At 59.7% G+C, this 11,606-nt stretch overlaps 4 protein-coding genes across 4 annotated transcripts; 3 read left to right on the top strand and 1 right to left on the bottom strand.

Annotated features, from left to right (window-relative positions):
* Window positions 1-139: 139 nt before the first annotated feature.
* L226DRAFT_487030 (uncharacterized protein) lies at window positions 140-4,355 on the bottom strand. Its single transcript, XM_067677180.1, has 8 exons — window positions 3,704-4,355; window positions 3,554-3,575; window positions 3,351-3,449; window positions 2,825-3,083; window positions 2,285-2,634; window positions 1,655-2,053; window positions 980-1,541; window positions 140-912 (listed from the first exon to the last, which is right to left on the bottom strand). The coding sequence occupies exons 1-8, from the start codon at window positions 3,934-3,936 to the stop codon at window positions 587-589; spliced, it is 2,250 nt and encodes a 749-aa protein (XP_067535582.1). The 5' UTR covers window positions 3,937-4,355; the 3' UTR covers window positions 140-586.
* Window positions 4,356-6,524: 2,169 nt separating this feature from the next.
* L226DRAFT_71150 (uncharacterized protein) lies at window positions 6,525-7,597 on the top strand. Its single transcript, XM_067687183.1, has 3 exons — window positions 6,525-6,544; window positions 6,645-7,063; window positions 7,179-7,597. The coding sequence occupies exons 2-3, from the start codon at window positions 6,766-6,768 to the stop codon at window positions 7,508-7,510; spliced, it is 630 nt and encodes a 209-aa protein (XP_067535583.1). The 5' UTR covers window positions 6,525-6,544; window positions 6,645-6,765; the 3' UTR covers window positions 7,511-7,597.
* A 1,977-nt stretch (window positions 7,598-9,574) lies between these two features.
* L226DRAFT_71169 (uncharacterized protein) lies at window positions 9,575-10,550 on the top strand. Its single transcript, XM_067687185.1, has one exon. The coding sequence runs from the start codon at window positions 9,851-9,853 to the stop codon at window positions 10,394-10,396; it is 546 nt and encodes a 181-aa protein (XP_067535584.1). The 5' UTR covers window positions 9,575-9,850; the 3' UTR covers window positions 10,397-10,550.
* On the top strand, window positions 10,551-11,169 carry L226DRAFT_71156 (uncharacterized protein). Its single transcript, XM_067687184.1, has one exon. The coding sequence runs from the start codon at window positions 10,704-10,706 to the stop codon at window positions 11,064-11,066; it is 363 nt and encodes a 120-aa protein (XP_067535585.1). The 5' UTR covers window positions 10,551-10,703; the 3' UTR covers window positions 11,067-11,169.
* The last annotated feature ends 437 nt before the right edge of the window (window positions 11,170-11,606 follow it).

Genomic DNA, 11,606 nt, shown 5'->3' on the forward strand with positions numbered 1-11,606 from the left:
GCGCTAGACATCCTTCTCGAAAGCGCTACCGTTGGTTGGGGCTCCATGGCCTGAGGCGCAAAACTTGCCCTTCACCAGCTGCTAAGTATACGGTCCACGACGATGACCGCGTTATGGCGGATACCTATCCGTCTTCTCTCCCGGCGCTGCATCACACAAGTCTAGAAACGATACGATACAAAAGGCACGTCGATTCCTAATATATGCTATATGGACATATGAAGACAGCAGAGTTAAACAGAGCATTACATAGATCACGACCATATACGACTTCCGCGCGGGGCTCCCGTAAGCCGGAGCCTCTACCTGCTGGGGGTATAGGACGGGCACAGAGCATGAGAAGAGGAACGAAAGAGACCGAGACCGGGACGGATTAGGGTGGGGCTGGGATATCGATATAGGTATGTTGCTTCCGTCGGAAACCTCGTGAATGACATGTAACAGCGTCGTGGCGACCATACCGCGCGTGGGGGTGGGGAGTCCAGGGAGTAGGAGTGCAGGAAAGCGAAGAGGTAGAGGGATAGCTAGGACGGGGACAGACGAGGGCGTGGCGGTAGGGTGATGAGGGATAGCGGAGGCGGCGGGCTCATACGAGGAGGAGGCTCGCCCACTGCATGCGGAGGCCGGCACGCCAGTCAGCGAAGACGGGGTGCTCCCCAGGGCGAGTCATGCGCATCACGTTCACGCGCGAGGTCCAGATGTCCTCCATGATCGTCTGCGCGAGGAGGATGTTGCCCATCGTCGCGTCCTGCATGAAGAACCGGTGCTTGACGACCTCGCGGATCATCTGGTTGTCGGTCATGCACCCCGCGAGGAAGAGCGGGTAGACGAGCGTGCGGTCGTACGGCGACGGGGTCAGCTCGTTGAGCAGCTTGAGCATCTGGTCCACGCTGTTCGTGATCTCGGGCACACCTGTGGGGAGGGGACGAAGTCACGTCAGAAGGAGGGGCGTTAACGGACCGAGGTGAGTGTCCCGCACCTGGTACAGACTCGCTGAGGACGGTGTGCAGATACAGCACGGCAGCCTCGCGGAACATCTCGCCAATGATGTGCTTGTTGTTGTCTACGGGCGACATGGCCGACCTCGACCCCGCCGACATCCCTGGCTGCGGCGACGACATGGGCACCGCAAGCCCCGCAGGCGTCATATCCAGCCCGCCCCCGAGGGACGACGACGCCGCCGCCCCTTGCGCCGCGTGCCCGCCAAAGTCATCACCGTCGATGCGCTTGCCCGTCGCGCGCTCGCGCAGCTCCTTCTCGATGGCGTCCCCGCGGCGGATGAGCTCGCGCACGCTGAGGCTGCCGCTCTGCTGCTCCGTCGCCTTCCAGTGTGCGAGCGCGGATATCTCGGCGATCGCGAGCAGCGCTTCGTCCGGGCACCCGGAGAGCGTGTCCATGCGGAGCTCGGCGTGCTGCCCGCCTGCGCCGGCCGGGCTCGCGTTCGTCGCCCAGAAGCCCGCCCCGCCCCCGAAGAGCCGTTTGTATAGCGACAGGTAGCGTGGCGGCTGCATGAGCGTGATGCTCGCAAAGATGTCGACATACTGCAGGTAGGTACACACGAATATCAGCGCCGGTTCACAGCATCGCAGTCATGATAGCAACGCGGAAGGAGGGTGCGCCACGTGGAAGAACGACAAGAAGAAGAGAGACGCACCATTGTTGCCTTGGCTGCGAACCGGCCTGCGGGCGACATGTTGAGGAGTGTAAGTTTTGGGTTCTCCTCGTTGTAGATCCCCGTCTGCGAAAGCCACTCGCACGCATAGTCGAGCGGCACTGCCCAGTCTGTCGAGCCGCCTCCGAGCATCGAGTACGCCATGAGTTGCACTGCTGCGACGGCATCCGAGTCCTGGAACTGGCCGGTGCCGTTCGTCTGCGGGGCGTGCATGAGACGATAAAGCGCGCGGTTGTAGAACTGTCGTGGCGGCGCGGTCTCGCTGTCCGGGTCTTCGAGCACTGGGGTTGTGCTCCGTGCCATGCGTGCTCGTGCGTGGTGCAGGGCCGCGAGGGCGCACAAGGAGAGCGCGACGGCGCCGTCTGGCTCGGCTTGTACAATCTGTGATGAGAGAGGATGGGGTCAGCGAACGGGTCTCTATTAAGCGCGCCAAACGTGTGGTGAGATGCGACACCCTCAGTGGATCTGTGGCTCGTAGAAGCACCGGATGCTGTTCTACCCTCGATGCCTGTGGCACCGGGGAGATGAACGACGGTGCCGAAGTTGCGAACGGGTGCAGTGCTCACGCCCCTGCTGTACAAGAGCTGCGCGTTGGGTGCAGACGACACTTACGGGCAAGAGGAGGTTCGTAAGCGAGTCCCCGGCAAATACGTATTGCAACTCTCGGACATATTTGAAGTAATACGAGATATACTCGTCCTGACGGATGGTCGACTGCGGTGGCGGGATGGCTGGTGTTGGAGGTGCTGGTGGCGGCATCGACATGGACATGCCCTGCCCTGTCAATCCGAACCCGGCGGAGTATGGGATCTCTTCATGGCCGGACATGGAGAGCGGCGGTGAGGGGAAGGCGTACATGGTGTCGGGGAGGCTTGTGCTGGAGGATTGGTGCATGAGGGACGTCATGGGGGGCACCTGGTGGCGGGGCGTGGATGCAGAGATGTTATGCGACCAGTCGGTGTCTGCGAGAACTCTCGGTCAGCACTGACAAATCCCGACAAGGTTAACTAGCGGCGCCTCGTGTCCGCCTTCGCCTTCGGGTCCGCTGCCGGTCTGCGCACGCCCACGCGGTCGGGGAGCAGAGCCAAGAGAGAAGACCGTGCACGTAGCGGACGCAGACGCGGACTAGGACGAGGTTGGGTGGGGACTTACCAGGTATGGAGTTCGCGAGCCCAGGGAGGTGGTATGGCGCGCCGGCCATGTATGTATCTCGACGGTGGTAGGTCTCGCGCGCACTCATGCTGCGGCGGAGGGTCGTCTGGGGTCCGGGGCCTGCAACGCCTGGGGTCGAGGGCTGGGAGGACGCGAGGCCGGTGGAGTGCCACGGCTGGCGGGGCTGTCCGCGTATGAGGCCCATCCGGGAGAGCTGCTCCTTAATGCTGGCCTTGTACGCGGCGACTTTCTCCTTGTCCTGTGCAGGAGGCAATTCGAAATCACGCCGATGGGTCGGTGGGGGAAATGATCACGGTCGCGATGACGAGGACGAGAACGGTCAGATTGCGGCCGGAACGCGGGACACAACCGCAAAGCCAATTCAACGGGCGAGCGAACATAACAGGACACGGCAGGACGCAGGACGCCATCGTCAGGGGCCAACGCGGGGAGAAGGGGGAGATGAGGGAACGCGATGAGCACTGTCTTCTTGTGGTGGCGCAACATGGCGATGTGATAGACGCACCCTCATCCAGTCGGGCCGCTTGGGCCCCCATCCAAGGCACTTTATGCGGAGGCGAAGACAGGTCTTGCAGGAGTCGCCTTCGCGTTCTTCGTCGCATTTCTGAGGGGGGAGGGAGGGAAGGGCGGCAGGTGAGCGTGTGCGCGACGGGTGCAATGGCGGTGGTGCTGGGATCACGTCGGAGTGGACTGCGGGATGATGCTCACCTTTCGTCGGACGCGGCACGTCCTGTGTGTGCGGGCAGCGCGGGGGCGAAGAGGAGGACATGAGCAAAGGCACGGAGACGAGAAGCGGCGGGGAGACAGAGACAGGGAAGGGCAGGAAGGGAAGGCAGAGAAGAGAGGAGAGACGCGTACCAGCAGCCGCCTTTTCCGGCAGAGGAGGAGCGCGTCAGGTCTGCCATTGCGCGTGTCGGGGTGCTTCGTGAGCTTCTGTCGCGCGGGGAGTCGCCGTCATCGGCGCGGAGGGCGTAGAGAGAGGTTGTGGCGGACGCGGGGGACGCGTTCGCAGAGGTGCCTTCGGACGGCAGCTCGGGGGACGGGGAGTGGCTGTCTCCGCTGGATGGGGAGGGGAGGGCCTGGAGAGCCATGTACCGGTGGGATAATATGTCGTGCGCGGGGAGAGGCAGGGACGAATGGGGCAGCGGGAGAGACGCGGGTCGAGAGAGAGGCAGGGAGAAATAAGAGCGAGGAGGCGGTGGAGGGCCGAAAGTTGTGGCGAGGCGTAGCGTATTTGGGGGATTTGGGAATCGGGTGCGGGAGGAAGAGGCGACGGGATGATGGCTAGGACGAGATCATATCGTCTCGTCACCGTCACCAAGGGTCCCTCCTCCCCCTCTCCCCCACCTCCAGCCAGCTCCGAAGGCAGATTCAGATGAATCCCACGCGACACAACACAGATCTCCTGCACAAGCCCCGCGCTTCCATCACTTCTTACATATTTTTTCCGCTTTTTCTGTTATTAATTCCACGCCCTCCGGTCGGAGGCTGATCGAGATCTCTCGTCCCTCCCTGATCATGCCCATCTCCCCCGACAGAAAACATGTCTCAAACGCCCGCCTCCTCTCCCTCTTTTCCCGGGATGCAGTGCGACAAAGGCCCCAAGCTGCATGGCCGTTGTGAGTCCAGATAACGACACTGCTTCCGGCGGAGTCGTTTGCCTCGGCTACGAATGTACATCATCGAAGAGCATGTCTCACTGTGCATTTTGACGACGCGTTTGACGATGCTGCCCGCGCCGCTTCGCCAATGCCACGCGACGGGAGCCACGGTCGAGCTGGTGTGCTCGCAAGAGTCCTTGTTCCCCGGAGCAGTGATTGCAGCGTTGACAGACAGCCCGTCGCCTTACCCGCCTGCGCTCTCTCCCAAGAACCCATCAGCACGTCGTCATCGGTGTCAGGCCCGTCGTACTGTCCTCCCCGCTCGTCTTCTTTCACGAGGATGCTGCTCGTTGCACACACTCTCCTGTGCTGATCTAAGCTCCGGTCGCTCGTGGGATTAAGATTCAAGCTACTGATCCTTGACGGAACCATAGGCGCCTTCTCCTTTTGTCTGTTGCGAACGGGTCAACACCCATCATAATGTTGAGTACCGTCATCATCTGCAGACGACCTCGCATCCCGGGGCTAAACGTGCCTAGATTTCAACCCCTGATATGGCCTCTCTCCTGCAGCATACATAGCTCCGGACGCGAGATCTACGTGCGAACCGTATCCATGCCCCAGAACGGCCAAAAGTTGCGGCCGACCTCACCATCTCTACCGCACGCAGAACTTCCGGCATGTTTCTCCTGTGACAGATGCTGATGTTGGGATGTTAGATGCTCTCTTTCTGTTGACGCGCTCTCTCGACCGCGACTGCGAGCTGTTGACGTGCGAGCTTATCCTTGAGTTCATCAGTCCTACCACCCCAACATCGATACAAGATGAACGAACCCTCTCGACGATGTGAAACCTGCTCCCGGAAGGAGACTTCCCGAGTGGTCCCCTGCCAGGGCATGACGTCTCTTCCGTCGACCTAAATGTCCAAGACGTCGTCCGTCTGTCCTCGCCCATGCCGCTCCGCCTGCCTCGAGGCTCCTAGGGATGCCTCAAGGTGCATCTGGGTCCGGCAGAAATCGCCACGAAGTTCCGCCGTCCGGCGTTTTCCTCCTCCATTCTAAACCCTCCAGTGGCTCCATACCCAACAGATGGGTATCGCATCTGGTGGCTGAGACGCATACGTATGCAGTACACGAACGTTGAACTTCGGATCGATGCATGACCACCATTCCTGACCGAGGACCGATCGAGTTCTCCGCAAGGCTATGTCCATCTGAACCCGATTACTGGGCCCGTCCTCAAGCTCACCTGAACCCCCGCTGCATTTTGCTTGCGGGCTGTGGCGGGCCAGACGAGTAGTCGACAACTATAACTCGCCCTCATCGTATGTTTGCGCGTGGGGCAGGGGGGCAGGGTCGCATGGGGCGGCGAGGCCTGCCGCGGGAGCGCCCCACGCCGCATATGGGAAGGCAGAGATGAGATGAGATACTGCCGGTGGGGTGGATCCGTGAATATCGTAGCCCTGGGAGTCCTCTAACATCAAATTCGTCGGTCACCGCGGGCAGTACTTACGGTGGGCGTACGCACGGTGCGCCCACAAATCTGTACGTACGTGGATTCATATCCCCTCTAGCCCCTCCCCTGTCCTTGTTTTCGCTGATCCCTGCCCTTGGACACCGTAGTACATGTGCGGAGGTCGTACGTCAGTGAGTCGCTGTGTGGTATCGCTAGGCCAGGTCGTGTTTGGGCCCCTGGGTGGGACATCGCCACGTATCACCACGCCACTTCGCGAACGCGCGATGTGGCTGGCAGAATCGGTTGATATGTCGCATGCCTTCGATGATGGAACCGCACGGAATTGGACATCTCCTCCACGATTCCCAGAAAGCAGTAAATGAAATTCGGCCTACCCGCCGTACACCGAGCTTCCTTCCTGAGGCCCCTCCTTCGCAGGCTTCAAAATCAAATCTCCGCCTCTTCTCAAGTCGTTCCGCTCTGAGGTCGCGCCGTGCTGCCGACATGCCGTGCCTGCTTTGACGCGCGATTTACGTCTCCGCCGCAAACCACCAGCACCTACACCAGCTTGCGCATAGGCGCCTTCACTCTCACAAGCGAACTGCTCCCGCGGTGAAGACATTCGCAATAATGCCTGCCTGAGGTAATATCACGGCGTGTACACGGTATAGCTTATATTTGTCTCTTAGAACGTTTAAGCCCGATCAGAAGGGTGTATATTGTGCTGAACCTGACTTCCGTAGGCTTGCCCACCGGGGGGCAAAACCGTCACGCTGTCGGCCGTGACGTGCTCCTGCGAAGTACACCACGGCTCCTTGGGGCGGTCAGTCGGCCGGTAGAGAGCACGGAATTAACGCTTCCCACATGTCCGCCGGTCAGCGAATCCAATGCGTCGGAAAACGGCACAGAAACGGAAACGCGAAAGGAACTCAGGATTATTCAAGCTCGGAATACACTTCACAGATGCCCCATGCCGTGGATGCATCGGCTGATCCTCTTCAAGTTCTTGGGGCGCCCGTTGCAGCGTCTGGTCTATCGACGCGGCCGCAGAATACCCCAACCGCTGGATCCTGCATAATCATTCCTGATCCCATGATTCCTGATTCAAGTTCATCGGGATGGAATCAGCTTCGTCGCACAGCGTACCATCTGGATTGCATCGGTACGTCCCAGGCCGGGCCCGCGTTCTGAGGTTAACGCTAATGTGACCCGTCCTTCACCGCGGCATGCCGTGCGGCGCGTGCCCTCCCCCAATGCGTTGTTCGCGGGGCTTCTAGCACTTCGTATCGCGCGTCCGCAACTTGGACAGAGCAGCTCGCCCTGCACCGTGACGCGACACGCGACGAGACGGCGACCAAACATACGCCGACAGCGACAAACTTCTCATGCTACCGTGCACAGCGAGTCGGGCATTCCGATGCTGCGGTGCGTCCGTGCGTCTGTTCCCGTGTCGCTCTGCGTCTGTGCACGACGACTCCGCTCCTGCTGCTCCGTTGTATCGCTATCGAGCTTCTCGTATTCGCCCGACCCTGGCCCGCGTTTGGCGCGTTCCCCCCTAGCCGTTCCCACAGGATTCGCGCATGTCAAAGGGTCCCTGGGCCCAGCGTAGCCACGGATCGCACACTGGCACGGCAGGACCCTCGACAATCCGCCCCTTCGCTCCTAGCTCCTCGCGCCCCGAACCCAACAATACAATGCGTCACGTAAGATGCCAGCAGGAGCGGGGTATCCTTGTCTCGCCACCGTCGTGCCACCGGTTCGCTCAGCCGCCGGCATGTCTGCATGTATGTATGTATTATCTCCCACCCTGAATTTGTCTGCTTTGCTGGCGTCCCATCACCAGCAGCAGCAATCACAGTGTCGGAGCGGCTGCCATGGCCACTGCTCGAAACATACAGACAGGGCCGCTGGCTCCAGGACGACTTTGCGGGCGAGCTGAAACATACCCGTACCCGGAATGGGAAATTGATACCTCTCCCCTGTCAAATGTGGGCGTCGCGCCCACTGGAGACTGCCTCCGGTCACAGTTGGCGCTCCCTCGCAGTCGCAGGCCGAGGATCATGCACCGATTATATTGTCGCCTTCAGCGCCCGAATCGATTCTGCCCCGGGCCTCAGGGACTGACTCCTGTGGCAACGGGAGGATGAGCGACCTCGGTGTTGTGAGTCAAAGCACGGATCGGTTCAAGGTCGTCGATCTCCGAGCCATTGTCTCGCCCTGCGCCCAACTTGGACGCAAGTGTGCTGTCAGGGCACGAATGATGATGATGAGGTGCCCATCTACGTTGCCTCTCAGTGGCACACTGCTGGCAGCACTCTATGTCGTCTCTGCCGCAGCCTTCTCCCGGCTGGTACAACGCCGCTGTCGTGGATGATGGTGTTACGAGCGGAGCCGTGCACTGTCGTGACTGGCGGTGACAGGCGCACTCCTACGCCTTTCACGGACAAGTCAGATGTAGGAAACTTTGTGTGCCACTTTTGTATTCCATTGTACGCTGAGGTTGGGCATCTACTGTCCACGCTAATGCAGCCATAGGGCGCCGCCGTCGAGAAGTACGCGCTTGCGGTTGAGGTTAGACACTTCAGAGGCGTCGGCAAGGCACACGGCGCGCTTGCAGCGCTGGGAAATAGGTCGGGTCGTGTAGCCGCATGTGGACCATCTGCGACCGACGCTCACGCGATTGCGACCGTTGTCCGTTGAGCCGTTGTCTCGAGCTCCTTGTACAAGGAAACCATGTATGCCTCCTCCTCTTCGTTCTCCTTTCCGGCGCCACATCCTGATTAATTCTCATGCGAACGCAGGGCCCGAGTATGTCGGTGTATAACAAAGCTCGCCCGTTGATTTCCCAGCGCTCCCAATCGGAAGGAAGATGCAAGATGCAAGACGCAAGTTGGCGAACCGCACCGATAAACGGAATACGCGTAATGATACGGCAGTATGCGTACCCTAACACAAAAAACGTGCCCGTGGAGGCTGTTGCGAGGCCTCCTGCGACCCTGCGATCCGAGCAGTTGTCTCCATTTCCCCGACCTGTCCCTTTCATCGACTTCTGCCATCGGCATCGCCTTGATGTCCCTTCGCCCGATGCGTCGACTATCGGGGCGTGCCATTGAGCATCCGGCCATCGAGTCCAGACCACGACTACTCGGAGCCCTTCGTTCTCAGGTGGTGCGACAAGTTTATTGAATACTCTCCGCAATTCCCAGCCCGTCCACATGCGCTGCCAACAGAGTGCGAGAGCTGTGAGAAGGTGAGAAGGTGAGAAGGTGAGACAAGAGCTCGGTAGCCTGTCCTTGAAGGGTGTATTGCGCTAACCATCCCTTCTTTGTTGTGGTTGCTGCTGCTAGGAGACCAAAGACCCAGGAGAAAATGCGGCAATGATGCAAGAAACATCATACGTTCGGAGTCGAACCCAAACGAAAATCAAATTGCGGCAGTACGGCGATGGAACACGAACTTCCAACACACCCTTGACTTCCCTGAATCTCCGCGTTAGCAGCCCCCCGACCTGCGCCTCAGCCGCCCCCGTCTCGTCTCGGCACGCCTTCTCCTCGGAGCGATGCGTTCTGCCGCCGCACCCTCCTCACGGCTCGTCATGTGCGTGCGTGTGTTGCACTCCTGCGACGCACAACAATGGGTGGCGTTGCCTAGGCAAAGATGCATGGCGCCGTATTTGTTTCGCGACACAATACGCTGCCTGCCAGCTCTGACGGCCCTGTAGAAACCCGGGACGGCGGTACGACTCGGACTCCGCAATGTATGTCTTCGTGCCGGCGATGACTCGTTGCGTATCGCGACTGTGCTCCAGGAGGTTGCTCGCTGCCCACGGTAGCCATATCCCCCGTTGGCGGAATTAGCAGAGAAGACAAGCCTTACGCTACTTGAACCCCTGGCATTCCATGATTAACACTGCGATTTCGAAATCCCGGCTTTAGATCGGGGACTACAGATGGCTACTAGGGCGATGCTGACTGGAATACGGCACCTCTGCACCGCTCTGGACCGACACGCAGTCCCTTTCAGGCTTACCCATCTCACCCATTGCTGTTCTGGCCTCACACCTCGTCAGCCACAGCCTCACAGCGAAGCAGCCATCCCGGTCTACTCATCTCCTGCCAAATATCCGGTGCATCGGCCGATTACGCAGTCGCATACTTGCGACTCAATGCGGTTAGCACCCCTAAAGTATCTTCACCTCCGGCTGACTCTGTTGCGGTCGCATCGACGGAGGCTTTTCAGACCCTCCTGCTCCTCCCAGGGGCAGGAAATCCCGAAGCGGCGGATGAATTTGACCAGACGCGCTGCTCGAAGCCCACTGAGACTTGCTGGACGCGTATGGATATCATCAACTCTCCATTTCGCCGTGTTGCGTACACGCGTGGTCTCTACGCCCACAATTCCATTACGTCGGCCGCGACATGCTGTACGCTCAGCGCTGCCATCCCCCCTCGGTCCCATAACCCCGGCACGCTCCCCGACCCCCTTCTCGTTCTAGCGCATGCGGTGGCGAGCAGAGCATCACCTCCCTGAGGCTCCGAGCCCGCGTCCGTCCTTCGCACCATCCCGTAAATCGTGACCGTCCATCCCCCCGTTTCCGGAAGCTCATCCTCATGTCCGTCAACGATACAGCCTAGCCCCACGGAGGCAGCGCACCTGATAGACCCGATAAGCACGAGAAGATCCTCCCCGTCCGCGTATGCAGCGGATACGTACGTCCCTGTGCCGCTGCGTCCGCATTCCGCACCATCATCCCAGCCTGAGTACCGTTGGCGCTAGACGCACACCTGCGCGTCTTTCTTCCGATGCACGTCGGGGCTTCCCACATGTGCAGACGCTCGCATGACCGCCGCGTTTCCTTCCTTCTCGTCCTTCTCCGCCTTCTCATTGTGGGCGCTTGGGAATACCGTCGACCACCCGCCGTTTTACGCGTAACGGGATTGCAGGGAGTCCGGATGCACGGTTCGATGTTGATCGTCACTCTCCCCCCTGGGGGCGCATGCACCCTTGCTCCGGCCGTCGGTGGTGATAACCAGAAGATTATTGGCACATCTCCGTGTGGGACGCACCCCAATCAGCAAGTCACGGTTTTCGGGCTTGGTGCCTTCTTTCACCTTCCTTTTCGTGTTCAGGCTAAGCTCTTTTGCATCAGGATTCAGAGGAAGTGAAAAAGCGGCCCCACCGGTTTTGATCAAGATCCAAAGGCACATGGCGTGCACGCGAGCCGGCTACGCTGCCATCACCGGGACCACCATTTTGATCATTCCGAGCCGCAGGAGACCATGCTTAGTTCGATCTGAGGGCTCAGAGAGGCAAGCCAAGGCTCGCCGCGGCAGTACTCGCCCAGGTCCGAGGCTAAGAGGGTACTTACATTATGCTGGATCAATATTGTCGTTGCAGTTGTTCCCCGAGCGTGATGCACCGCGTCGAGACGCTCACGGCGGGCGCCCGCTCAAAATCCGAGGCAAGAAATCTTCATGTTTTCCTCCACGGAGGCGGACTGTCGCGGACATTTAAGTCAGATTTTGGTGCCTCGAAAAGGTCGCATCCTAGAGCCATGTACGGAATATTTTGTCCTGCCGAAAACGCGGCCTTTGACGAACATGATTGGGTGCCAGAAAAGTCCTGAAAGGGCGATCTTTCAGTGAAATTTCTCGTGCACCCCGAGAAAGATGTCCTTTGTCTGCCATGACCTCGTGATATCATGA

Source organism: Lentinus tigrinus, assembly GCF_003813185.1.
Source record: "Lentinus tigrinus ALCF2SS1-7 unplaced genomic scaffold L226scaffold_12, whole genome shotgun sequence".
NCBI classification, from domain to species: Eukaryota; Fungi; Basidiomycota; class Agaricomycetes; order Polyporales; family Polyporaceae; genus Lentinus; species Lentinus tigrinus.

Coding starts and splice junctions, on each gene's coding strand:
- L226DRAFT_487030 (XM_067677180.1), bottom strand. CDS start 3,936: ATGGCTCTCCAGGCCCTCCCCTCCCCATCCAGCGGAGACAGCCACTCC. Junction 3,084..3,350: donor AGCGGCCCGACTGGATGAGG/GTGCGTCTATCA, acceptor CCTCCTGCACAG/GACAAGGAGAAAGTCGCCGC. Junction 913..979: donor CCTCAGCGAGTCTGTACCAG/GTGCGGGACACT, acceptor CCCTCCCCACAG/GTGTGCCCGAGATCACGAAC.
- L226DRAFT_71150 (XM_067687183.1), top strand. CDS start 6,766: ATGTCCGCCGGTCAGCGAATCCAATGCGTCGGAAAACGGCACAGAAAC. Junction 7,064..7,178: donor GTACCATCTGGATTGCATCG/GTACGTCCCAGG, acceptor CGGGGCTTCTAG/CACTTCGTATCGCGCGTCCG.
- L226DRAFT_71169 (XM_067687185.1), top strand. CDS start 9,851: ATGGCTACTAGGGCGATGCTGACTGGAATACGGCACCTCTGCACCGCT.
- L226DRAFT_71156 (XM_067687184.1), top strand. CDS start 10,704: ATGCACGTCGGGGCTTCCCACATGTGCAGACGCTCGCATGACCGCCGC.